This window comes from Sus scrofa, chromosome 1, assembly GCF_054392235.1.
Source record: "Sus scrofa isolate SSC_HxYL_T2T_F1_AM1 chromosome 1, Sscrofa_HxYL_maternal_Yorkshire_Landrace_v2.0, whole genome shotgun sequence".
NCBI classification, from domain to species: domain Eukaryota; kingdom Metazoa; phylum Chordata; class Mammalia; order Artiodactyla; family Suidae; genus Sus; species Sus scrofa.
The window spans coordinates 216,864,057-216,890,254 of record NC_139383.1 but is presented as its reverse complement, the minus strand read 5'-3'; the positions used below and the strand labels follow the sequence as shown (position 1 = coordinate 216,890,254).

The 26,198-nt window shown below is 38.8% G+C and overlaps 1 protein-coding gene across 50 annotated transcripts in view; it reads right to left on the bottom strand.

Annotated features, from left to right (window-relative positions):
* The window catches only part of BNC2 (basonuclin zinc finger protein 2), a 448,897-nt gene that overhangs the window by 273,749 nt on the left and 148,950 nt on the right, over positions 1 to 26,198 (bottom strand). For 12 of the 50 annotated variants that reach the window (XM_084984833.1, XM_084984694.1, XM_084984850.1 and 9 more), the window contains exon 3: positions 3,135 to 3,206. The exons of 25 other annotated variants lie outside the window; for them this stretch is intronic. Coding sequence is in view for 9 of the 25 variants with exons in the window: in XM_021063360.2 (XP_020919019.1) it covers positions 9,005 to 9,007 (3 nt within the window). In the remaining 16 variants the exon portion in view is untranslated. Of the gene's footprint in view, positions 1 to 3,134; positions 3,207 to 9,004; positions 9,342 to 26,198 lie in introns of those variants that run through there. 13 more of the 50 variants (XM_021063360.2, XM_084984813.1, XM_021063366.2 and 10 more) reach the window with 2 other exon arrangements.

Below are 26,198 nucleotides of genomic sequence, written 5' to 3'. Positions count from 1 at the left end.
CAAATGTCCTCTCCTAGATGATGTTGAGAGTTCTCCGCAAATCACCAATTAAGAAGTTCCTTCCAGGCCCAGCTTTGCCCTGCTCCTCCAGCTTCATCTCTCCTCCTCCTCCACGACAAAGCTTAATAAATAGACAGTCTAATTAATTAGACTACTTCATGTCTCCTGCTTACTGCTTTGGGCTTATCCTAATTTGACACAGTTCTCCTACGGTTCTTTTTGGAATACCCTCCCCCTGCCTGATACATTTGAACATCTCTGTATTTCTAAATTCCACTTCTTCCACAAAATTTCCCTATACCCCCAGGCCGAAGGGATGATCCTCTCTCCAGTTTTCTACCACACTTAGGGCCCTTAGCACTACACAACTGTGGATTTTAACCACACTTCAGGTTTTTCCCCTTTAAGGGCACGAACTAACTTACTGCTCTTTGCTCTCCCCCATAGCACCTACTACACAGCTTCACACGCAGCAGGTACTCCACAAAGGCATGCACAATAATAAATAAATAAATCCCTTAAAATTCATAGTGGCACCAGTGACCCAACGTTAGAAATTGAGTGATTTTTAACTATATCATTCATTCTCCCTGATCCTCGACAAATACCCTGAAGGCAGCTAGGGGGTTAATAATTCTTATTTTATAAAAATTCAAGATGCAAGGAGGTTACTATTTATGCACAGAACAGTCTTCTGAGTATAATTTAGCTTGAAAAGGTTCGGTAACTAATTCAATGTCACTCTGTTGATCTGTGATGTATTTCTGCTGAAATGTTAACTTCTCATGCTAACTTTCCTTCTGGCTTACTTCAGGATACCTCTAGAACCTTATTCCATCAAAACTATCTTCTACAGATGAGAATTTGCACAATATAAGTTTCAGAGGTCTTTCTCTGCCCAAGTGGTTAATACATGCTAAAATCTAAAGTATAAAATGATAAACTATACAGCACTTTTTTGTTGTTGTTGTCATTTAATGGTTGCACCTGCAACATATGGAAGTTCCTCAGCCAGACTGAAACTTAGCAACAGGGAGTCCCCGCTGTGGCTCAGCTGGTTAAGAACCCGAGTAGTATCCAGGAGGACACAGGTTCGATCCCTGACCTCACTCAGTGGGGTAAAGATCTGGTGTTGCTGTGAGATGCGGCTCAGATCTGGTGATATTGTGGCTGTGGGGTAGACCAACTTCCATACCCCATTGATGCGGCCCCTAAAATACAACAAAACAAAGAAAGAGGAAGGGGGGAAGGGAGAGAGGGTGAGAGGGAGGGAGGGAGGAAGGAAGGAAGAATGGGGGTAGGGAGGAGGGAGGGAGAGAAGGAAGGAAGGAAGGAACGAACGAACGAACGAACGAACCAAGCAGCAGCTTTGACCTATGCTATAGCCATGGCAATGCCGGGTCCTTTAACCCAATGTGCCAGGCCAGGGATCTAACCCACACCTCAGAGTTCCTGTCGTGGCTCAGTGGTTAACGAATCTGACTAGGAACTACGAGGTTGCGGGTTCGATCCCTGGCCTTGCTCAGTGGGTTAAGGATCCAGCGCTGCCATGAGCTGTGGTGTAGGTCACAGATGAGGCTCAGATCTAGTGTTGCTGTGGCTAGGCGGCTACAGCTCCAATTGGACCCCTAGCCTGGGAACCTCCTCCATACGCTGTGGGCGAGGCCCTAGAAAAGACAAAAAAGAAAAAAAAACAACAAACCCACACTTCCACAGCAACCCGAGCCACTACAGTCTTAACCCACTATACCACAGCAGCAACTCCTATACAGCCTCTTAGTTTAAAATTCACTAGGTTTTGGAGTGGGGGAAGGTATGAAAACCTTTTATAAGCAGCGCTTTAAAAAAGTACTGATTGACAAAAACCTGGAAAGAAAGTAATCAACCCATTATATTGACCTGAAATGAGAAGATATTTCTAAGGTACTATGAAAGCAGCATACAAACAACTAGGCGTAAATTTCCAGTCCTACTCAGTTTCTCCTTTGTTTTGAGTCAGGAGTAGGCAACTACAGCCTCTGAGCCAAATGCTACCCTGCTGCCTACTTTTGGAAATAAAGTTTTATTGAAAGACAGACATGCCTATTCCTTTACATATACGGTCTAGGGCTATTTGTGGCCACCAAGACATAACTAAATAGTTGCTACAAAAATCACATGGTTACTTACAACATTTACTATCTGGGCCTTTTATATAAAGGTTTGCCAACCACTGTTTTCAACTGTACAAAATTATACTTCTTTTCCCAAGATCAACACATTAAAGAATTCACCTTTAGGAAAAAAGAATACAAGTACAAACAAGAATATTCATATTGAAACACCGCTCTTTGTAGACGACAAGAGCTGGCAACAAACTCAATATCCACATCAAGGGCTCACTAAATAAATTATGGTAAAATGATATATTAAAAATCCACTAAAAATCATGACGTGTATCTTTACTTACAGACACGGAAAGATATCTATGACAAGATGGAGTTTTTTTAAAAAGGAAGTCACCCATCCATTAACCTTTTACGTAACTACCATCTATCCATATACATATACACACGTAAACAAAGAAAGATGACTACAAAGGTGTTAATAAAATGGTTCTTTGGTGGCAGTCTTTCTGGCAGTGTTTATTCTCTTTAAAGTTTTCTTTTTCTTTTTTAATTCTTTGCTTTTTAGGGATGCACCCACAGCATATGTCAATTCTTGGTCTAGGGGTCAAATCAGCCTAAACCACAGTCACAGCAATGCGGGATCCAAGCCACGTCTATGACCTACACCACGGCTTACAGAAACTCCAGACCCCTGGCCCACTGAGCAAGGCCAGGGATAGAACCCGCATCCTTATGGATCCTTAGTCAGATTTGTTTCTATTATGCCACAATGGAAACTCCTTTAAAGTTTTCTTAATGAGATCTTTACAATGAAGATGTACCCTTTATAAAAGCTGTAAAGAAAATTTTTTTAACTTTTAAAATAACAGTCAGTTTTAAAGTTTAGGTTCTGCATTGGGTTTTTCAGAAAAAAAAAAAAAGGCTTTTTTTGGTTTTTTTTGTTTGTGGAGCATTTTTATTTTAGTTGTTGTCATTTCTAATTTTCCTTTTACTCTGTTTTAAAGACAGAAAGGCTCTTAGACTTACCAATAACCTGCATATCTATGAGCTGGCATCCCCACTGTATGTGGCAACCTCCGTACCGAATTGGAACAGTCCCTTAGAAAAACACACATGGGTTAGGTGGAAGAAAGGAGGTTAAAAGAACAGTCCCTTGATGGAAATGCATTAATTCAATCTCTGCCTTGCTTCTGGGTTACCATAAAAAGGTTCATAAAGTACCCAAAAGCCACATAAGATTTTGGAATTATGCTGCTCAATGACTGATTCTCAGTGAAGAGTAAGAAAGGGGAAATTTTTCTCCACTCATTTTCAACAAAAGTAAGCTTCTGCAAGATTGGCACAAGTATTTTTTAAACTGGTAATTAAAAAGGCTAAGTGTGTTCATGAGACAATTATTAAGAACCAAATACCATCATTGATAAAGAGATGCTAAGTGTATAAGGCCTGCAAATTAATGACAACAGGAACAACAGAAGAAACCAACACACCTCACCCTCTCTGTGCCAAATTTCACAGGTATCATTTCTGATACTCATTTTATAAATAAAGTAACTGAGAATCCAAGTTGCATAAAGAAGAAATAAATTCAAGCGCAGATACATCTGGCTTAAAACCTACAATCTTGACCCAGGCTCATAAAACTGAAATTATATTTCTAACGAAATACTTATGCAAAAATCAATACAAATTTAGCAGATGAAAAATCTTTAAATACCCAGTTTCTAAAGATATTACAAAATTATCACACCAATTAGTTTTTAAACAATTTATTTTAAACAGTGTATTTTTTAACATTATTTTCTCAGAGTTACATCTAACTATATCCTCCATCCTTACATTTATTCTTATATGCATGTGTGTATCTTTTACGGATATGCTATACCATTACCTAGAGCACAACTTTTCAATGCTGTCAAACTGAAGCAGAGTCTGTGTACATTTGTCAACAGACTCCAGTTAAACATAAAACGGTGACTTAGTTTTTTTACGCCTCATCCCACAGTAAAATTATTACACTGCTCTTGATTACAGAAAATCTGTGCTCTGAAAATCAACATGTGCTAAGCTGTACAATGATTTAACCAATTTTTTTTTACATTGGTATTTATCCAATACTGTTTTTCTCTTAGACATATTCTCTTTTAAAATGAGGCACAGATTAGGCTTTCCTGTGAATTCCCCATAATTACACCTTCAAGCTCAAGATAATAAACGAACCCTGTAACTCCCAGACTGGGAAACTAAGGTTTTGCTCTGCTTCCTTTTTGGAGGGTGTGGAAGCATTAGACTATGGTTTTCTAAGTAGGTGTTCCATGGATCCCTGGCAGAAGCCTACAAGACAGGACCAAGATAGGGTGGCTGGACCCCTTTCATCTCCAGCAGCTCTGATTTTTATCAGTTCTGCACATTGGCTTCCTTGTAAAATTTACTTTGAAAGGAGAAACAAAAAAACCCAACAGGTTCAACCATTAACTTTTATTCTTTTTTTGTTTTAATAACCGGCTTAAGTTATAGATGGATGAAGAATGTGGTAGAGGAAAAAGCAAGGCTTCGGGATCAAACTTGCTGGATACAGATTTTAGACAGTAAAATGAAAGTAACAGTACCTGTCCTAAGTGCTTTTGCAATAACTAAGATAAAGTGGATACCACCCCTAACACATTATGTGAGCTTAGAGATAGCTACAAAATGATTAGTTTTTAATCCTCATTCTTTTACTCTTACTAACAGGTGAAAGAAAATGCTAAGCTAAATATTTATTTTAGATCTTAAGATGCAGTATGCTCACACTAGTGTTGGCTAAAAGAAACTAGATGTTAGGCAAAATAACAATGCTAATCAAAGACTACCTATAACAATATTAATGTACTACACAAAAGAACATAATTACTTTGATAAAAACATAATCCAGGATTGCAAAACAATATAAGAAGCCCCCCCCAAAAATAAATAAATAAAAGAAGCCCATTTTGCTCAACAAATAGTTCCCAAAGCCTTAATGAAATGTCAGGCATTGTGTAAGACTGTCAATGAATATAAAATTTTGCCCAGGAGTTCCCTGGTGGCTCAGCGGGTTAAGGATCCTGCATTGTCACTGCTGTGGTGCAGGTTCGATCCCAGGCCTGGGGCCACAAACTGAGAGTGTGGCCAAAAATTCAATCAATAAATAATAAAATTAAAACTTGCCCAGATATACATGAATGTTGCTTGCTGCTACTTTTGTTTAATTCTACTAAAACGTGTAAATACTACTTGCTTTAGTGTAACATTAATTCCGTGAACACAAGTAAACACAAAGCTAGGGAACCTGTGTAATGGAACTTCTAGCTCTATTATCAAGTGCAAATGATGATGAGTATAATAAAGCAGGAAGGTATGATGAAAGCAAATGATTAGAACTGATGATACAAAGGTAAACAGAGCTCAATAGATTCTGCCAACTTGGCTTCTAGTCTACTGTTAGCCATAACTGATATCTCAGAAATAATAGCATCACTCTGACATCCAGGAAGGCCATCCCAGTGAGAATTCTGCAGAGTAGCAAAAACACAAGACTAATGGATAACACAAGAGAGTCTCAAAGAAAGAGAGAAGGAAACAAAGTTGTCTGCCAGTGCCTAGTTATCTCCTTTCCTACAGGTAACTGGAGAAATTAAAATATGTTATTTATATTTACCTTCTTCTTTCCAAAATTTGAAGCTTCCCAAGGGAAGCCTAACATGGGGCAAGCTCAAAGGACAGGATCTACTGAATTCCTATCATGTACCTAAGCTTCGCAAGTATTGTCTCATTTCATCTTCCTGACAAATTCTCAATCTAAGTGTTCTTTTCCCTTTTTTAAAATTGAAGAAAATAAAGTTTAGGGATAAAGTCACTCATCCAAGGTCACAAGACTAATAGGTAGTAAGAGAATCTGAACTCAGGACCAACCATTTAACTCCTTTACAGTGCCCTAATCCCTGTCAGATTTCTGCCACGTCAAACACAAATGGCTGGTTCAATGGGAAGAGACAATACTCTCTTGTATTAAGTATTAATATTTTAAAGAAAAAAATCCAAAATCAACTTTAATTTTCTTATTAAGAATACATGATAATGGAGTATTCCCACTCTTTCCCCTCCTGGATTATAAAAAGAAAATTTTAATAAACTGGAAAGCACTGAATATAAACACAACATCCTTTATATTAAAAAAGTTCTGGAGTTCCCATTGTGGCTCAGCAGTAGCAAACCTGACTAGCATTCATTAGAAGACGGGCTTGATCCCTGGCCCCACTCAGTGAGTTCAAGATCCAGCATTACCATCAGCTGTGGTATATAGGGCAAGGATCTGGCATTGCTATGGCTGTGCTGCAGGCCAGCAGCTGCAGCTCTAACTGGATCCCTGGCCTGGAAAGTTCCATATACCGCAAGTGAGGCCCTAAAAAGCAAAAAAAAAAAAAAAAAAAACCAAAAAACGAAAACAAACAACAAAAAAACCCACTGCTTCCATGATCAGGATAACATTTTTAGATCATTTAAGTGTACATGATAGATTTTTTCTTAATTTGCACATAAAAATATTCAACACTGCTAATTATTAGAGAAATGCACATTAAAAATTACCATGTGGTATCACCTCACTCCAGTAAGAATGGTCATCGTTAAAAAGTCTACAAATAATAAATACTGAGTAGGGGTGTGGAGAAAAGGGAACCCTCCGATATTGTTGGTGGGAATGTAAACTGGTGCAGCCATTATAGAGAATAGCATGGAGGTTCCTTTAAAAACTAACTATAGGAAAAAAAAAAAAAAAACTAACTATAGAACTAATACATGATCCTGGAACCCCACTCCTCGGCATCAATCTAGAAAAAAGGGAACTCTAATTTGAAAAGATACATGCACCCCATTGTTCACTGCAGCACTATTTACAATAGCCAAGACATGGAATCAATGTAAATGTCCACCCACAGAGGAATGGATAAAGATGTGGTACATGTATAAAATAGAATATTACTCAGCCATAAGAAAGAATGGAATAATTACCATTTGTAGCAACATGGATGGACCTAGAGATTATCATACTAGGTGAATTAAATCAGACAGAGAAAGATAAATATCACATGGTATCACTTAAAAGTGGAATCTAAAAAAAAAAAAAAAGATACAAATAAACTTACTTACAAAACAGAAATATCCCCACAGACATAGAAAACAAACTCATGGTTACTAAGGGGAAATGAGGGGGAGGGATAAATTAGGAGACTGGGATTAATATATAGATACTACTATGTATAAAAAATAGATAACCAACAAGGACCTACTGCACAGGGAAATATACTCAATAATCTGTAATAACCAATACGGGAAAAGAATCTCAAGAGAATTTGTGTATACATAAATATACACAAACATATCTGAATTGCTGTGATGTACACCTGAAAACTATAATTCAACTATACTTTAATGTTTAAAAAAAACAGCACAAAGTGATAAGCTTAATATTCCTCTGAAAAGTGTACCTTAAAATTTGGAACTGAAACCAAAATTTATCAAAAAAAATCCTCCATGATCACTTTAGTACATTCAATAGAATAAAAAGAATTGAGTATTCTCTAGAACATAATGGAAAATAAGCTAATGAATTCACCTGAAATTTGAAGTGCCAAGTCCATATATAAATCTTGATTTTGCTATAGAATTGACTGCTTGTTGGTTTAAGGCCTTCCATAAACAATGTGACTGCATTTGTTTATAAATAATAAACCATGTACAGACAGTACTAATCAGATTAAACTCAGGAGGTCTATCTTGACAAAACCATCATTTTATAGAAATACATAAATCATGTACCAAACACTCTATAAATAGGGCACACAGACAGGCTTACTCATAGTTTCTTTGGTAGGATATTCTTGGAAAAAATTTATGTTACCTAAATTTTAAAAAACTTATCAATGGAAATCTTAACAACTCTAAAAAGTTTTTCCTTGCATGCCTTTAGCAGAACTAAGTGTGCATGCACACTCAGGCACACACACACAACTCTATGTGTGTATATTATACATGCATTACTGAGTTAGAGAAAAGGCCACATAACAAGAACAGGAAATCAAAGAACTAAGGGTTGAAAATAAAAGAGAAATAGGAAATACAAAATTAAAATTCAAACTATGATGATACCTTTACTTAGGTAACCATAAAATAAATCATATTCTCTTATTCATTGGGAAAAAAGTCAGATGCATGAATATTTATAAAGTCACAATGCAAAATCAGAAGGCTGTTCATTACAACCACATTTTAATCTATCATAAATTGAGTCAGATCAAATCATGAAGCAATCCTGGCTGTTTCAGGTAACAGGCACAATTACAACCAAAGTGAAATCATACACACCCTCAGTAACTAGAACCCTCAAACTGGAGCAGTGATGGTGAAGCCTAGGGAGAAGGCTAGAGTTTCCCCTGGAGGGGGACAGAGGTTAGGGCCATCTGCTAAATGGCTACATCTGAGACAGCTGCGAAACCTGAAAATGTCCTCAAACCCTGAAGCTGCTCACCTGGTGTCACAACAAAGTCCCTTTACAACACCCACAACCCAGATGACCTGCATCTTTCAAACTGCCCAATTTCCAGAATTCCTGATTTTAAATCACCCTGGAAACCTCTGGCTGCAGGGGAATTAGAATGATGAGGTTTTGCCCTTCTAAACGCAAGGGAGGATTTTTTTTTTTTTTTAAAGTGCCATACTTAAGTTTGTGCTGTTTCAAACTTGGACCTTCTGCATTCCAAAACTGTATCCCTCAAATATAAACCGTTATTACAGAGAAAAGAGTGCACAGACACACAGACACACACACAGCAGCCAGTGAGAAGGAATGAGGGAGTAGCGATGGTAACATACGGTACCATGAGCCGCAGTGGTGCAAGGTTAACAGATTCCTCCTGGCCTTCGGGCAGAGCAGACAGCAGAGCGCAGCCCTGGGAGGGGGGGACAGGGACCGGGCGGGGAGGAGGCCCTTGCTCGGGCAGTTTACACAAGAAGGCCGCTCAGCTCCTTTCTGGCGCATTCCTCCGCTCTATCTCCCAACCTCTTTGCGTGTGTCTTGTCGTATTTTCCTCAGCTGTTAATTGTCCAGGCAGCCAGACTTTAAACAGCCACAATTTAGGAAAAAGCGAAACCCTTCTAAGTGACCATCACAGCAAATCAGCTTCACGCTGGTGGGTAAAATTTTCCAAGGGAAGTGTTCTTCTGATAGTTCCTGAGTCTCCAAGTCCCCCCGCCCCCACCCCACCGCCGCCACACACACTCCCCTAGAGGGCTAAATGCACTGTGGCAATAAAACATTCATGCGACTTGGAATTTTAACACAATGCCATTTCCCTAGTTTAACCTGAAAGGAATGCACTAGTCACAACAGACTACATCATCCTGCCATAAAACCCTGCCAAGGAACCGCTTTTTTGGCGGTGCAGGGCCAGCTTTGACGGGAAAGGAGTACACAGACCCACACGCTGCGCACAGAGGGGCCACCTCTGCTTCCTTGGCCTGGTCCAGCAACACCCTGCTCTTGAACGTAACCCCTGACCCCTCGCATTGTGACTGGCTTTGCAATGCGTGTGTCACTCTGGAACTTGTGCAGAGCCACACACTGTGCAAGGCCGTTGGCGGCTCCCTCTCAACAGGACTTGGCCCGGCGCCAAAGGTTCTTTCTTCTTCTTACTGCTACCATTGAAGGGCCCGTGTTCAAGCGTGGGGAGGCTTTTTCCTTGGGTTGTAGAGAGGTCTGTTCTTCTTCTTCCTTTGTTTGTTTGAGACTTTTTAAAAAGCAAACTTTGCATTTGCATTCATAATCAGGTTATGATTACTGACAAACTGGTTTGCTTTGGGGACTACTTATCAAAGCTGCCAGTTCTTCCGCATTGAAGTGACACTTAATTTAGACTTACAAAACGCAAAAACAGAAATAATTCTGATTTCTCGTGAGAATTTGAGAGAAAAACTCAAAAAAGTGTTAAACTTTAAAACATCTGCACGGAACCATTTCATGTGGCTAAAATCCTATCACACAGCAAAGGAACAGATCAGGCTTTTTTAAACCCTAGATATACTGATTCACTACTTGTGCAGAGACGTCTGCCCTACAAGGAACATAAGCCACAAACGAATAAAGAAGGAAAAATACAAATCCAAAAAATTAAAAATTAAAATCACGTTGAAAGTGTTTAAATGTTTTCATTTTTAACTCTGCTGTGATGCCAATTTGGCCCGTTATAACCAATCAAAACAGAACTGATTTTTATTCATTTTAAAAGTTATAAGGTACCCTAATTTTGCCCCCCAAACATCTATTTTCTTTCTCCTTGACTTCTCTCTCACTAAAGTATGCCTTCCAGATTTTTTCTACTTTTCTGGTTATTCATTTTTTCCCCTTTTCTAATCATTAACTATTTTCAAATGAGGCACATTCACTTTCAAACCTGCCCTACTATTTTGTCTTCTAATTCCTTCTCTCTGCTATAATCACAGGCAGTTCTAAGAAGCAGCAAGCCCCCCCTTCTGTCCCTAACCCTGAACTGTAGCCAGGTGAGCTGTGATTATCTCTGCAAAAGGCAGAAGGTGTTTCAGCTTTCATCTCCTAGAATGAGGCTACGTCCCCTTCCAGTAACAAGTGAAGAACATCTTACTTCACCTTAGAGAATGCCCAAAAATACAAAAGGATGATCTCTACGCAGGGTGACATGCACATGTAAAACACAGCCAAATTGCCTTCTTTAGCGTAATTTTTGTCTCCTTAGTAGCTGGAATTAGTCTTAAGCCCCAGTTAAAAGACTTTTTTTTTTCCTCTCATTTAAACAGACATTATCATGCCTTGAAGAGTCATTCTAATCCCTTCACCTTAGCCAAACCATGCTAATTCTAGCTAGGAGGACAGCAACTACATTTTTTTTTTAAAGGAATTATATTTGACTTTGGGAAAGGGGGATGGGAAATCAGCCCAACCAAGAAGCAAACATTATCAAATCCTATGTGAATTATTTCCATTTTCAAACATAAATGTTGAAATCAAGCTGTCATTTTAATCCATAAAAATAAAGCAATAAAGACATTTCATTTTTTTCAAGTAATCTGACTTATTACCAATGTATATTCAAATTCCGATTTTGATGTTACTAGTGGGAAGCCTAGTAAAACTGAAGACAGCATCCCTTAAAACAATGCCATTAAAATTACAGAGGATAACATATATTTAAGTTCAGACAGATACACTTTTTTGCTCATATCAAATTAATCTACACAGTGATGCCAAAGTATTTTGGACCAATATCCAGAGAAAGAAAAGAGTCAACGTCTAGGATCACACACATGCAACATGTTAAGCCTCTCAACCGGGAGGCAGTTCCTCTGGAACTTTGAAATATATAGCTGAAAAGCAATAACCCAACCCTTATTTCTAAAAAACTTGTCAAGCCATTTTATAACCTTAATGTTGCCAAGGTCCAGCGAGGAAGTCCTATTTTTATATGAAATTGTACTAATACAAATAAGTGGAATCAGAATAGTACAGAAAAAGGAGTTCCCAACTGTGGCTCAGCAGTAACTAACCCGGCCAATACCCATGAGGACAAGAGTTCGATGCCTGGCCTTGATCAGTGGGTTAAGGATCCAGTGTTTCTGTGAGCTTGTGGTACAGGTTGCTGATAACGGTTTGGATCCTGCATTGCTGTGGCATAGGCCTGCAGCTACAGCTCCAATTCGACCCCTAGCCTCAGAACTTCCATTATGACGTGGGTGCAGCCCTAAAAGGACACATACACATATACACACACTAAACAGTACAGAACCAGCCAGAAAAGAAAGTTTTATCAGTAAGTTCACTGAATTGCAAAAAGTTGCTAGTCCAAAGGTTTTGTGGAAATATTTTGGTGGGTACATGTGCATGATCAAATCTGAGAAAATCATCAGGGTTTTTCATTTTCCTTTGACCAAAAGAAAACTTTAATATGAGACACCTCACTTAGAAATACAAGTTTTGTAAGTTACCTTTTAATTTCTAGAAAGCAAAATAGGTCAGTTTCTCAAAAACTCCTATTACAATGAGCGTAAACATACATATGGTACTTAATCTGGTCTTCTCAACAAGTCTACCTGGAGCCATGGGACTGGCTACATCAGCACTACCCTCTCCTTCCCAAACACACACAGGCAGTTACACTAAAACCCAGAGTGGGGGCAACCCTTAGGGGCGGTAAGATGAGATGGGGGAAGGAAGTACAAGGATAAAAGAGTGAAAGGAAGGAAAAGTAAATTGAGTAGAGTGAAGCCAGACTGAAACAAACATGAGCAACAGGAAAGAAGGGGAAGGAAGACAAACGAAGAAGGAGATGGGGAGGAATGAAATGGAAAGAGAGAAAGGGAAGACTGAAGGGAAAACAAGGGATGGCTAAAGAGAGGGGGTACTGGAGCCCCAGGACACAACAGTGGATCAGGCAGCTGGCTGGAGATGCTAATTCAGCGCTTTAACAAATCAATGCCACTTGAAAAGTACAATGCGAGCCCTCACTGGGTAAGATGTCAGGGGACTGAGAAAATGCATTCTCAAGTATTTCACATTAAGAGGGAATAATGTGTTAATTTATAACTCTTCACCCTATACACTTGGATTATCTATCTGTGTCAGCGATTTGACTTCTTAAATTTATCAAAAACACACGCAAAGGGAGGCAGCTTGGACTGCACCGCTGGGAAATGGAGGTTTCAGAAAAGCCTGTCCTGGGTAGCTCTGCCATTCTTTTCACTGTCCTATTTGGGCTGAAGTGTCGGTGGGGGTGGCAGGAAGGAGTGAACATCTGAAGGCCAGGGAGGAGGGGAGCGCCTGGTCCAGTTGCTAACACTACTACCCAAGAAAAGGCTTTCTTTCTTGGCCTGTGGTTGATTGCATTAGGTGCCATCCGTCAAAAGTGACACAGAAGAGAAGGAATAACTTGAATCAGCAGCCCCGAGCTGCCATCATCAGAATTTACTTTACGGAAACTTACTTAAGTCTCTCAGCACACCCAGCGGAAGAGAAGCTGCTGACAATTGGATTGTAATTAAACAGTACATGCACAATGCCACTAGTTTCACAGACAGAGCTCCTCAACATAGGAAGGGAAGGGAGGACTATGCTAATTTTGTTTGGTTCATTTTGAGACAGGGAAGGGAGGTGGTAAAGAGCTGATATGACATCCCAGCATTCGGAGTCTGACATTTCTTTCTTGAGAAAAATCTATTTTATTAAACATCCGATTCTTAACTTGTTTCCTAATTGTTCCTTAATATAAACTTAGCCGACTTTTAATACAAGGGAAGCACAGTTCCTAACCTGAGGGAGAGGAAGACTCAGAATTTTTTGCTGCCAAAATAAAAGCATTATCAGACTCAAGGTTTCAAAGTGCAACCACTGTCAAGACACAAAAGCAAGTGTCTTAAAATGCTGGAATAAATAGAAGAGAGTAAGTTTGGAGAAAATGTTTTAATTAAGATGACAGCTTCAAAGATAGGAAAGGGGAAAGTGATTATTACATATAAAGAAAAAAAAAGAGAGCAGATGGTGAATAAATGCTCTGAGTTTCCCTTTAAGATTGTTTACACTACACAGAGCAGAATTTTCAACTGGAGGGGTATTTTTGTTTTCTACTTGTACAATTGCTACAGAAACAGACATTCTCTATTTTTCGGGACATTCATATGTAAATGAATGCTGATGAATGGAAATGAGATGCTATACGTGATGGGCAACGTCCAGCGTTTAGTTTAAAAAAGGCAAAGTTCCCTCAGTCACTGAAGCTTGAATCTCTTCCCCTCTACAACTGGGCACCAAAAGAAATGAAAGACAATGATAGACCTTCTACCAGTTCCTATTGGCTAAACACCTTCCAGATACGCATGACAGAAAACAAATGTTCTTTCAATCTCATGTTTTTCATCTCTTCTATTACACACAATAACACAGTCACTTTTTGAAATGAACACTTGACTAGAAACAAATTATAAATAGGCAGAAATTGTAGAGCTTGCAGTGAGCTCAAGGTTAAAACGTCCAAAATAGTATGATTATTTAATGTTTTCTTTCTTTCAAGGGAAGCTGATAAGGAATTTCCTAGATCAAGACCAGAGAGTACATCACTTTCCCTTTTCATACAATCTTAGGAGACAGAACATAAATTCTGAGTGCTATGGCTGCAATGGCAAAGAATCATACAGTATGCCTTTCAAGGGCCTCTATGCCCTGAGAGTAGGATTTGGCCCGTCCCTGGTTTTTGCATGAATTACCATGACTGTCCATCCCCATCCATCCTATCCCCAGTAAACTATCTATTCTTATCATTATGGTAACATTAATCCCAGTCTCCCCTTGCCCCTCCCCCACCAAACTCACCTAAGGGGTTAAAAGACTTCAGTACATTTGTGACTTGTCAGTGACATATAATACCCAGGTCCTTCATGCAATCAACTTTTACTTGACATGTATTTGCTCATCACAGGACCCGCATTACTACTGGGAAAATGAAGAAAAACCTAAATTAACACTTGACATTCAATATGGTCAAGTCCTTAATTGGCTGGGCTTCCTGAGAAAGCAATTTTCTATTCCCCAAACTGTTCGCGTGTCATGTGTGGAGTGCAGCTCTTGGCCATCACCGCTGTCCCTCGCTCCCTCTAATGAGAGCAGATGAATTAGTGCTACGTGACACGATTTGAACAGGGCTTCCTCCTCTTCCCCTCCCCCCAATCTTTCTCCTATACCAGTGACAGCTGTGTGGCAAGGGAAAGGAAGAAAGAGAAATGCAAGAGCAAAGAATCCTGTAAAGGATGATCATTTTTTTAAATGAACCTTAAATGTCTTGTTGAAACTCCAGAACAACAGGGTCATTTAATTGTGGAGGTGGGGAAGGGGGTTGTTACAAAGATCAGGGGAATTATCCGGCTATGGTTGATTTGGGTTGTATTAACTTCCAGCATGTTTCTTCCATTCCTGGCTAGTTGCAGTATTAGATTGCACGGGTCCAATTAAAATGGAATTTACATCCACTTAAAAAAAGTTTTTTTTTTAAGGTCTGGAGAATGGGTCAACTAAAAAAAAAAAAATGAACAGCATGAAATGATTATTATTCTAAGATAAACATACCTCTGGGTTAAAGAAAAAGCATCTTTCAACAAATGTTTAGGTCATACAACACAAAACTCTATGGCTACATTTTGTTTTCAAATATTGTTCACTATCTGAACTTAATGCTAACCATTGTATTTTATATCATTTTGTTTACTTCCATTTGCTTGCTGAGTTATTGCAACAAAAATTCTGTTATTTTGGAGAGAGAGGGAATATATTCTGTTTTAAATATGCTTATCTAGCACAATAAGAAAAAACTGAATGGATGCATGAATGGAGGCTAGAAGAGAATTTGCTCTATTCAAAGACAGCGAAAGGTAAATTCAAGGGATTTCTCTGAGTCTTCACTTACTCATTTGGAAACCAAAGAGGAAGTAATTTTAAATGCCTAAATTGCTTAACCAATCCAATTAGGACCAAACCAAACTGGAAGAGGCAACGGTATGTGGCAAATCACGTATTAGTGAGTTGAAAGTACATGCATAAGTGAAAATAATGAGTTTTTAGCACCTTAGCACTTGTGATCTTCACTCATTTTTACATAAATGAGAGCTAAGGCAAAGATGCTCCCGGTGTACTAGAAAGTGTATCGAGACTCACTGTTGTCACAAAATCCACATAAGCACGCAAAATATAAAACTCTGCCTCAAATAAGGAGCTTGATCGTTTATTAGTTATTCCTCTGTAATTCTGAATTTAATATTTCAGTAAGAAAATGAAGTAAATTTAAATACATAAAAATATGGTGAGCCCCCCTTCTGCACTCTGTTTAAAGCTACAACCTAAAACCAAAAAGGTTCGTTCCACATTTTATATTTGTGAGAAGCAGCGTGAAAGGAAATGAAGCTTTATAAGGTTTATTTTTTCCTCAAAAGAGTGTCATTCCTTAACATGGTTTTGAGCATTGCTGCACTGACTGAAGACAAGCTATAACATAAGGAAACTTTTTGGAAAACCTTTGATTCTAATCGAATTTGTTGGAGCATTATCATTTTGTATAATATGAAAACTCTAAAAGATGAGAACGACTTAGAAATATTTTCACCGAAGCAAAACAATGCAATGGACACACACACTTCTTTATATATTATCCCTCTGGTGGCCAGAGCACTGGTATTTCAAGTATCTTTAAGAAGCTTTTTGAAAATACACTTAAGACAGCTTGTGAATGGGCATTCTATCAGGTGTTTAAAAGAAATAAATAGATAATATGGCATTCTGGAAAAGCAGCTCAGTCAAATACATTCAGTTAACTGCTACAGTAGCATTATAATCACTGAGCAACAAAGGGCAGTGTATTCTGACAATAGCTTTAGGGTGACCTTTGCAATGCTGAGTAGTCCGTCAAGTTCCATCTCTGAGATGCAAGACACAGACAGACCCGGGTGGTTTATTAACTGAGGTAGGAACTAAAAGACCAGGAGCTTCCAAAAGAGTAGGCCTTTCACAGTCAGGAAATGAGAAGTTCCTTTTCCTAAGCAGAGAAGCTGTGCACCTTGAGATCAGGTTGAGCAGCCCTCATATTCATTCCCCAGGCACAACTCCCAAGCATTAGGACAGCATCAGCATTTTTTCCACTCTCCAGTACATTTCTAAAAACTGTAATGAAATTCCAACCGGGAATTGGTAAAACGGGATCAATGACTTGAGCTCTCAGACTCAAGCTGAAAAAGAATGTTGGCATAATCTCAGACCTTTAACCAACTGTGAGGAGCCCTGCTTTACTTGGGGTAGTTTCCAACCACTGCTAACAAGATGGATGGACCACTCATGAGGGCAACAATTAGAGAAATGACTGCACTGGACCCAGAGATTTCTTCAAGGATCACCTGTAGAAAAGTCAGCCTTTTTGATTCAAGAAAGGTACTTCTTGATTTAAGAAAATCAACTGTGACTATGGCAAAGTGACATGCTTCAACTTGATATTCTCTTTGGGATGAGCAGGCTTTGAAGATCATCATCAACTGGAAATGGCTCTGTGGAATGTTAAGGCTTAATGGGGATGATTGGTGCCACTGTCAGGCCTACACACAAAACTTCATCAACCTGGAAACAACTGCATTAACAACTCCAGGGTACTTAAAACAGAAGGCCCCAACACCCTCCTCGCCTGTCTTTTTTTTTCTTAAGAATTTTACTTTGAACCATAAGAAGAAGCTGCATTAAGTTTCCAACTTAACACAGCTAAAATTAAAATACTTACTCCGGTTTAGAGAGGTATAGTGTGTGCCACCCACCTCGTTCATGTTACCTTCACATTACACCATCCTCGAGAAGTATAAACAGAGCAGGGAGAGAAATGACTGCTTTAAAACAGCCTGGCACATGAAACAATAAAACTATTTCTCACATACAAGGCACACATGTTACTTTATAAAAATTAAGAGCATCTAAAATGGTGTATATTCTTTCATCCTCCATTTCTCACCACCCTCTTTACTGCAGGGCTCCCCTCCCCCGTATTAAAGAGATTTCACCTAATTCCCAGCTGAAAGGTTCTGAAAGTGGTAAGGCACAGCTGTGTTGACGCTGAACTTCTTGAACACGGCATACCAACGTCATTCTGACACACTTACAGATGCTTCGTAACAAGCTGCACCAGTCACTTGAGCTGAAATACTTGACTTCCTAGAAAACAAACTGTTAATCTCTGGTCTTTCCTCCCGCTCAGCTCCTCTCTGCTGTTTTGGAAGCAAACCAACAGCTTGTTATGTTTACATCAGAGATAACTCCCTTCTGATGGGTGTGTGACACTGTCCAGGGATGGATGGTGTTCAACAAGACCCTGGATAGAACCTAGGCACACCTAGGCTCCATTTGTGGATCATTTTAACAAGGTGTTCTTGTTGCCCGGTCCCACGAAAATCAATAGCAGGATGACCTTCAGTTTGAAATTCAAACCAATTAATTACCTGTTCTGTTGAAAATGTTGACATCTAATTTGCCTAGAGAATTTCAATTATGAATAGATTACTTCTTTTAAAGAGCCCCTTCGAAAAATTTAGAGACAGTGACACCTCATTGTATACAATATAAATGAAGTTTTCTCGAAACTTGCATAAAATATTGGCTCTGGAAGTTTTCCCCTTGTAACCCACCTCCTCCCTGTGCCTGGTAAATTATAGACATCCCACAAAGATTCAGGGCCAAGAATCCACTGCTTAAAGAAGAGATGGAAAGCTTTATGTAGTTGAATTCAGGTTTTCATCTACATCAATGATTGACACAAATCATGGTATTCTTTTCAAAATTTCAAACTTGCCCCCTTTTTCCCTAAAATTCTAAAATTCTTACTTTTCTACCTTTATTAAAATCCTTTGGTCATTTTCTGTTTTGCTCAAATGTTTGCTTTTTCTTTTATAGGTGGGTCAGAAGAAAAGAGGCTATGCATCAAAACTATCAGCACCAAAAATGTATTTACTCAACTTTTTTTAATTAAAAAAAAAATGAAGAATTCAATTCATTCCAGTGGGGAATTCCCAAGATGAATGCTCACATGCAATGGAACTATTATCTTCATCCATTAAAATATTATCTACAACAGATTCTATCTGGCAGCCAGTAGGCTGAATACAGCCTACAGACAAGTTTTGTTTGGACCACACACTTTTAAAAACATTTAAAAAGGCTGCCAAGATTTAAAAATCAGGAGATTTCACATAAAAATCTGGATTTCTGACTTCCCATTGTTTTGGTTTTATTTTTAAGGGGGTAGGAGAGAACCTCACAATACTGGGCCTGCATTCCCACCTGGTAACAACAGGCTGGAGCTAGGGAGATGCTACCTCACTGTGGCTGACACAACACACCAGCCTTCTGGTCTACCACAGTCCCCATAAGATTCACTCCACTGCATTCATTTACCTTCCTCATGGCCCTTTGGGGAAACTTCTAATCTTTAAAATGTCATACTACTCCAGAGAGAGTTTACAGAGTTTGTGGAAGAAAAAGAGAAGGATATCTTCTCTTTCTTATTTCATGGACTTACCCAAGGTTAAGATGGTAGGTAGATTTTCTTCTTTTTTTTTTTGTTTTTTTTTGTCTTTTTGCCATTTATTGGGCCTCTCTCACGGTATATGGAGGTTCCCAGGCTAGGGGTCGAATCGGAGCTGTAGCCAACGGCCTACGCCAGAGCCACAGCAACGCGGGATCCAAGCCGTCTGCAACCTACACCACAGCTCACGGCAATGCCGAATCTTTTCACCCACTGAGCAAGGCCAGGGATCGAACCCGCAACCTCATGGTTTCTAGTCAGATTCATTAACCACTGTGCCACGACAGTAACTCCAGATTTTCTTTTAAAATATAGTTGCAAGTGCAAAGCAAAGACCACTTCTTCTCATAATTAAAAATTTTTAAAAACCAAAATCCCCATCTGATCTTGTCATACACTGTGGTTCAACGAACATTTACACAGGTTTTCAATCAACCACATTCTTCTCTGCAGCCCAGAAAAGATGCTCAGGTCCAACTATTACTCAGAGCTATATCCATTTTGTTCCTTCACATGTTAACACTTCTGTACTTCCTTTTGAGAACGATCATGTACTTAAGTGAAAACTGACCCTAATATGAAAATAGAATACATCTTCAAGGTAAATTTTAAAAGTCAACATTTAGGATGCATGAGTATTATCATAGCAAACACTCATCTTTACTGGCTCCACATGTATGCCACAATCTGACATTTATACTTATATTAAATAGACATTATTGCAGGTTCTAATGACCCCAAAAGTCATGGCATATTTCTTCTAAAATGATTATTACCTAAAAGCAGATGTCTATGACAAAGTTACCAAGTATTTCTATTTGATTTTTTTCTTAACTGGAAGCAAGTACAAAGAAAAAAAACCTTTTCTATTTCACTATTTCCAAACAACCACAGCACCACAGTATTTCTACCTATTAACAGATCTTACAAATTACTCTAATTAGTAAAGGAAAGAAAATATCTTTTCACCTCAACAAATATCAACAGGTTCCCTGTGATATACTGTATACAGTTCAGAATGCACTAAATAGGCTATGAGACCAGCCATATCCCAATTTATTAAAAAGAATAAAATGGGAGTTCCCGTTGTGGCGCAGTGGTTAACGAATCCGACTAGGAACCATGAGGTTGCGGGTTCGGTCCCTGGCCTTGCTCAGTGGGTTAACGATCCGGCGTTGCCGTGAGCTGTGGTGTAGGTTGCAGACGCGGCTCGGATCTGGCGTTGCTGTGGCTCTGGCATAGGCCAGTGGCCACAGCTCCGATTCGACCCCTAGCCTGGGAACCTCCATATGCCGTGGGAGCGGCCCAAGAAATAGCAAAAAAGACCAAAAAAAAAAAAAAAAAAGGAATAAAATGTAAATCAACTTTAGCATAGTGTTTTAAAATTATGTTTCATCACAGCCCACATCCTCAGAAGATTGTTTTTTAATTAGATGTTTCCTTCCTCAAAGAGAAGCATTTTTCTTCCATTCTTACCTCAAGAAAGTAACCCTTAAAAACATGCCAAAGTTACTTCACAATCAGACTTTAATCCCCCAATTCTCTTGATTCTTAACAACTTGAACAACTTTAAGTAAACAATTCACAAAATCAGAATGATCATACTGAATTCCTTAACACCCAGTTGAGTAGGAAAAGAGAAAAAAATGCCCTATGATCTCCATAAATAAGGTTTTAGACCCAACATCTGAACAACAACGTAATGTATTCCTTTGGGGAAGCATTCTCCTTAATATTCATTATGTTGGAAATTTGAAGGACCTACTGAATAGCACAAGGAACTACTCATTATTGAATAATAATCCAAAAGAGTGGATATATGTACATGTATAAATGAATCACTCTGCCGTACACCTGAAACTAACATTGTAAATCAAGTATATTCCAATATAAAATAAAAATTAAATTAGAAGCAATAAAAAGAGAAAAAAATTAAGAAATTAGAAGCAGAACCTGTCAAAACTACTATGAGGTACCACCTTAGACCAGCCAGAATGGCCATCATCCAAAAGTCTACTAATAATAAATCCTGGAGAGGGTGTGAAGAAAAGGGAACACTAATACACTGATGGTGGGAATGTAAACTGGTGCAACCACTATGGCAAACAGTATGGAGATTGCTCAAAAAACTAAAAACAGAACTACCACTTGATCTAGCAATCCCATTCCTGGGCATCTATCCAGAGAAAACCATGACTCAAGAAGATACATGTACTCCAGTGTTCACTGCAGCACTATGTACAATAGCCAAGACAGGGAAGCAACCTAAATGTCCACTGAGAGAGGAGTGGATAAAGAGGATGTGGTACATATGCACAATGGAATATTACTCAGCCATAAAAAGGAATGAAATAATGGCATTTGCAGCAACATGGATGGACATAGAAATTACCATGCTAAGTGAAGTTAGACTGAACAGTGAGACACCAACATCATATACTATCCCTTATATATGGAATCTAAAAAAAGGATAAAATGAACTTCTTTGCAGAACAGATACTGACTCACAAACTTCGAAAATTTGATGGTTTCCAAAGGAGACAAGTTGGGGGTAGGGGGGATGTGCTGGGGGTTTGGGGTGGAAATGCTATAAAATTGAGTTGTGATGATCATTGTACAACTATAAATGTAATAAAATTCATTGAGTTAAGAAAAAAGAACATAGGAGATAACATTTTTTTAAAAAAGAAGGAGAATCTGGAACTTTGGTGATTTTTGCCTACACTTTATTGTTTTAAGATAAGAAAGCTTGAGATATTGAAAATGTGATTTACTATTTACTCTGTATTCTATGCAGATGAAGGTATAATGTTCACTTAACTCCTTCCTTCTTTTTATTAATTACTGATTTCTAAGAAAGCATATCTCAAACTAGGCTTATGCTAAGACTCATTTCAACATACTGCATCTGTTTAAAAAAAAGAGCGAGAGTAAGAGACCAAAAGAGCAAGAATACAGATCAGATAAGGAACAGTGGGTCATCAGCATGGTCAGAAGGCAGGCAGCAGCTGGTCTACGAAGAAATTAAAAATGACTACTTGCACAAGCAAAAATTACCAACTTTTCACTTTTAACCAAAAGGGTGTTTTTAATATAACAAGCATCCAAGTTTCACTGGTCATGAGAAAACCTGGAATATATTATACATGCCTGAATGTAGCCCAGGAAGCAGTATATGAGATGTGCTTGCTATCAACAGATTAACACTTCATTTTCATTACTCTAATCTCACCACAGGCTGTGAACACTCTCTTTTTCTTATTTGAACAACAATGGTGCATGAAAAACCAAGCTGACAGGCAGGCGGGGTTCATTAAATGCACGAAGCCTTTATTCCCATAACACATCTCACCTGTATGAAGCCAGGGTTTCAGCTTCCAGGCTGGCTACTGAAACAAGCTCTCCCAGATGCTTGCCTTCTCTTTTGATCCCTTCCTACTTAATTTATAATAAACATCAAAAATCAAGCGAAAATGGAAAAATTCCTTTTCACAATGAACTCCATTTAGCAGATGACAGGATTGGTAACATACTTTAAGATTCATTCAGTCCCGTGGTTACTTTTCAAAGTTGTCCAAGAAAACAGAAAAAAAAAAAGTGGTTGGGAAGGGAAATGATGAGATCTTTGAAGTCTGAGTCAGAGTTTCATCTTGGTATCTCCATCTCAGCGTAGTTCTAACTCATTGGAAGATATCTATAGCTTAGTTCTAACTCATTGGAAGATAACTGTAGCTTTTCACTGATCAAAGCCCTTCACAAAGTAATAATCAATCAAGCTATTTCCCAATAAATGACACTAAGCTTCACCCAAAAGCTACCCTCAAGGAGCAAAAAGGCTACAAGCTACAAAGTAAGGAATCATGAAAATAGGATTCCAAAGATGATGAATTTCTTTGTAGGGTGAGCCATCCATACGTATATTCATTGCATCTGAGGCAGCCACTAAGAAATCCTCAACAGACCTAGAAATGAATGAATGAATCACTTAATTTCTACAACCAACAAAGGGAAAGGTGTACACTTTCTGCCTGTCTACCCACCACACACAAATGCACTGCCAGTGGCAATGTGGGATTTTGCATTCTTTCCACAGCAAGACAGTAAGTCTTTCCACCAAGTCTAGAGCAGGGCTTTGGTTTTGGTTCTTTCTGGTACTCTAATTTTTATACCTACAAAAAGAAAGAATCAAAAGAAAAGCAAAAAGAGATATAGCAATAGATAACCTACCTGACTCATGAGTTAAATTCTGACATGAGGTCAACAGGGAGGCATTCTCACTCCAAAGACACTTTCTATGCATCTGCTCAGTGTATTATTTTGCCCATTATTTTTCAAGCGGCCTCCCAGTCATGTCCACTGCCCTCCAGCACTGGCAGAGGGCATCAAAGTGGGCAGCTTTCTTTACCTATGCCTGATTAGGTGCCCCAAATAGTCATCTTAATGATTGAAGTCGACGACATCTTTCTTGCTTACATTGTAATGGAAGAAAAAAATTAACCCTAGTGATGGAGGTTCTCATTTTGATATTAGTTTCATTATTACATTTAGCCAGCTGAAAGCAATTATTGTTGGCATGTAAAATATTCATTATCCTGAAATGTTTCTTTTTAAACCCCCAGGTTGAGGTATTCTGATCATCAAGTAGGAGTCCTGAAAAACTGTCTAGAGAACAAATAGCCACTAAAAGACACCTTAATAAAGTTGAAAAATTCATGACAGTCACACAAAAGCACAGCAGGTCCAGCACTGGAAGTCTTTTCCATGTAGAATAATATTTTTCAGTCTTGTCCATTAACAGTCTCTCAGCTGTGTAAGACCATGAGTTAAAATACATGAAATACCAAACAGCAATGAATCTCCTCTCACTGTGTTATGTATACTGCATGTTATCAATTTCCATTTATAATGTCATTCATTAATATTAGTTCTGCCATGATTTCGATTCCTTTTGTTAAATGTTTCAGTTAACTCTTACTAACTGCAGTTGATCTCAAGAGTCATACCACCTTCAACCTAATGAAGGAAACTTCACATGTTTTGCTCCTTCCTTCCTTTGAAGAAAATGCTCTCTTGTGCAGATATACGTCTAAATGCACAAGACGGTAAAGCCAAGAATTACTTTTTTAAAAAAGAAAGAAAACTAGAAACGCAAAATCTCTTTTCAGCTAAGTACTTTCTTAACACAGGCAAAGGATCCAATTGAGCTGCCTTTCAGCGCCTTTGAATGATAAGCCTGGGCCCCTGGTTACACGTTTTTATCACGCCCTGACTTAAAGAAACCCTTACATAGCAGAACTCAGGACAGTCCTCCTGTCAGCACCTCCAGGCTAAGGACCATATCTAAGGGTGGCACCTCTTTCCCATCCCTCTGCCAGAGGGATATATTGGCAGAAGGTGCCTTATTCCTGCTGCCTTTCAGGTGCACTCCAATTCCTTCACGTTAGGGCAAAAAGAGCCAGTGAAGGGAGGAGAAATCCAGAAAAAGAAAGGCGAGAGGAAAGGATAATAAAGTGAGAAAGAAAACAGGTCTGTGGGAACAGTCTAACCACACCACGTATTTAGGTCATTAAGTAAATGGCTGCCAACCAAACAGAAATGAGACTTAAAACAACCCCCTTCTCAACAACACACAAACCCTAAAGACAGTAGCAAAGTAACACTGCAGTCCAAAAATACTGAGTAAATAAGATGTCAGGAAGGCTCAAGAGAACCCTTGTTTCAATGACTAACTTCCTACCGTTCAAGATTATTTTCATTTTCTTAACAGAGAGAAATGAAAAACTGATGGGCTTAATTAAAGAAAAACAAAAGGATATTATTTTGTTGTTAAAGGATCAATTCTTTTTTTTAATTGGAATGATGATTAATAAGCTGAGAATTTGATTTCTAAGCTAGCCAGTTTGACTAATGCGTTTTTTCCACAAGCATTTCCATTAAGAAAGGCTCTGTGAATGAAGAAATGATAGAGCTCTTCTTCCCTTCTCCTCATCTCTGACTCTATGGACTGAAATGTTACCCAGAGCATTTGAGCAGGACACCGCACACGGCACTCACCCAAATGAACTCCAGTCATAAATTTTTCACCTTAGGGTTTGAATGTACACTATGAAATTTGCTAGGCTTCCTACAGGGAACGTACAAATTAAAAAAGAATCAATACTTTTATTTTTCCTAGTCTCTAAACTTTCTTTTAAACCTGGGGAGAGAGAAAGCAGTACAGGTCATCCTTAGCAAGGAGATGGAGGTACCCTAGGATGTCGCAGCCCCAGGCATCATTTACAGGATGTCATCGGCACATATTAAAACTTCTGAGCTTGAACAGCTCAGAAAGTTTTTTAATCTTATTTTTTGTGTCTGTTTACATTGTATCTTTTTGGGGAAAAAAACCCTCTTCTATCCAGTGTTTTGCTTTTATGTCAAAATACCAAGGCTGCTATTCCTGAATCATGCCTCTCCTTTTACTTCGCTAAAGCTTAAAAATAGATGTCCAAATGCCTTAAAAGGGTCCTGACTCCCTTCCTCCTCCTCTCTCTGGTCCTTAACTAGAAGAGAATCACCAAGCAAAATGTGGAAGCCAGCTGCTTTTCGGGAAATAAAAATGGCATCAGCTTTGGCAGACAGGAATGAGATCAATCATTTCCTCCGATCCCCAAACAATCTTCTCCCTAAGGCCCAGAGAAGGGTGGTTATGCATTGGCAAAACCACACCACAAAAGGTACAAGAGGATTTTCAAGTGGGCAAGAATTTATTCTACTCACAGAACACACTGTGCTCCAAACCTCATGTGAAAGGAAACCTTGAAACCATTATATCCCATGTTTTTTGGACAATAACAAGCAGGGACTCCCAGAATACATTTCTCTTACGAAAAGAGCCACCCCACAATTCACTCTCTTCTCCCTGCTTCTGCAAAGTTCCCTGACAATATTCCGTGGGGAAAAAAAAGGAGTT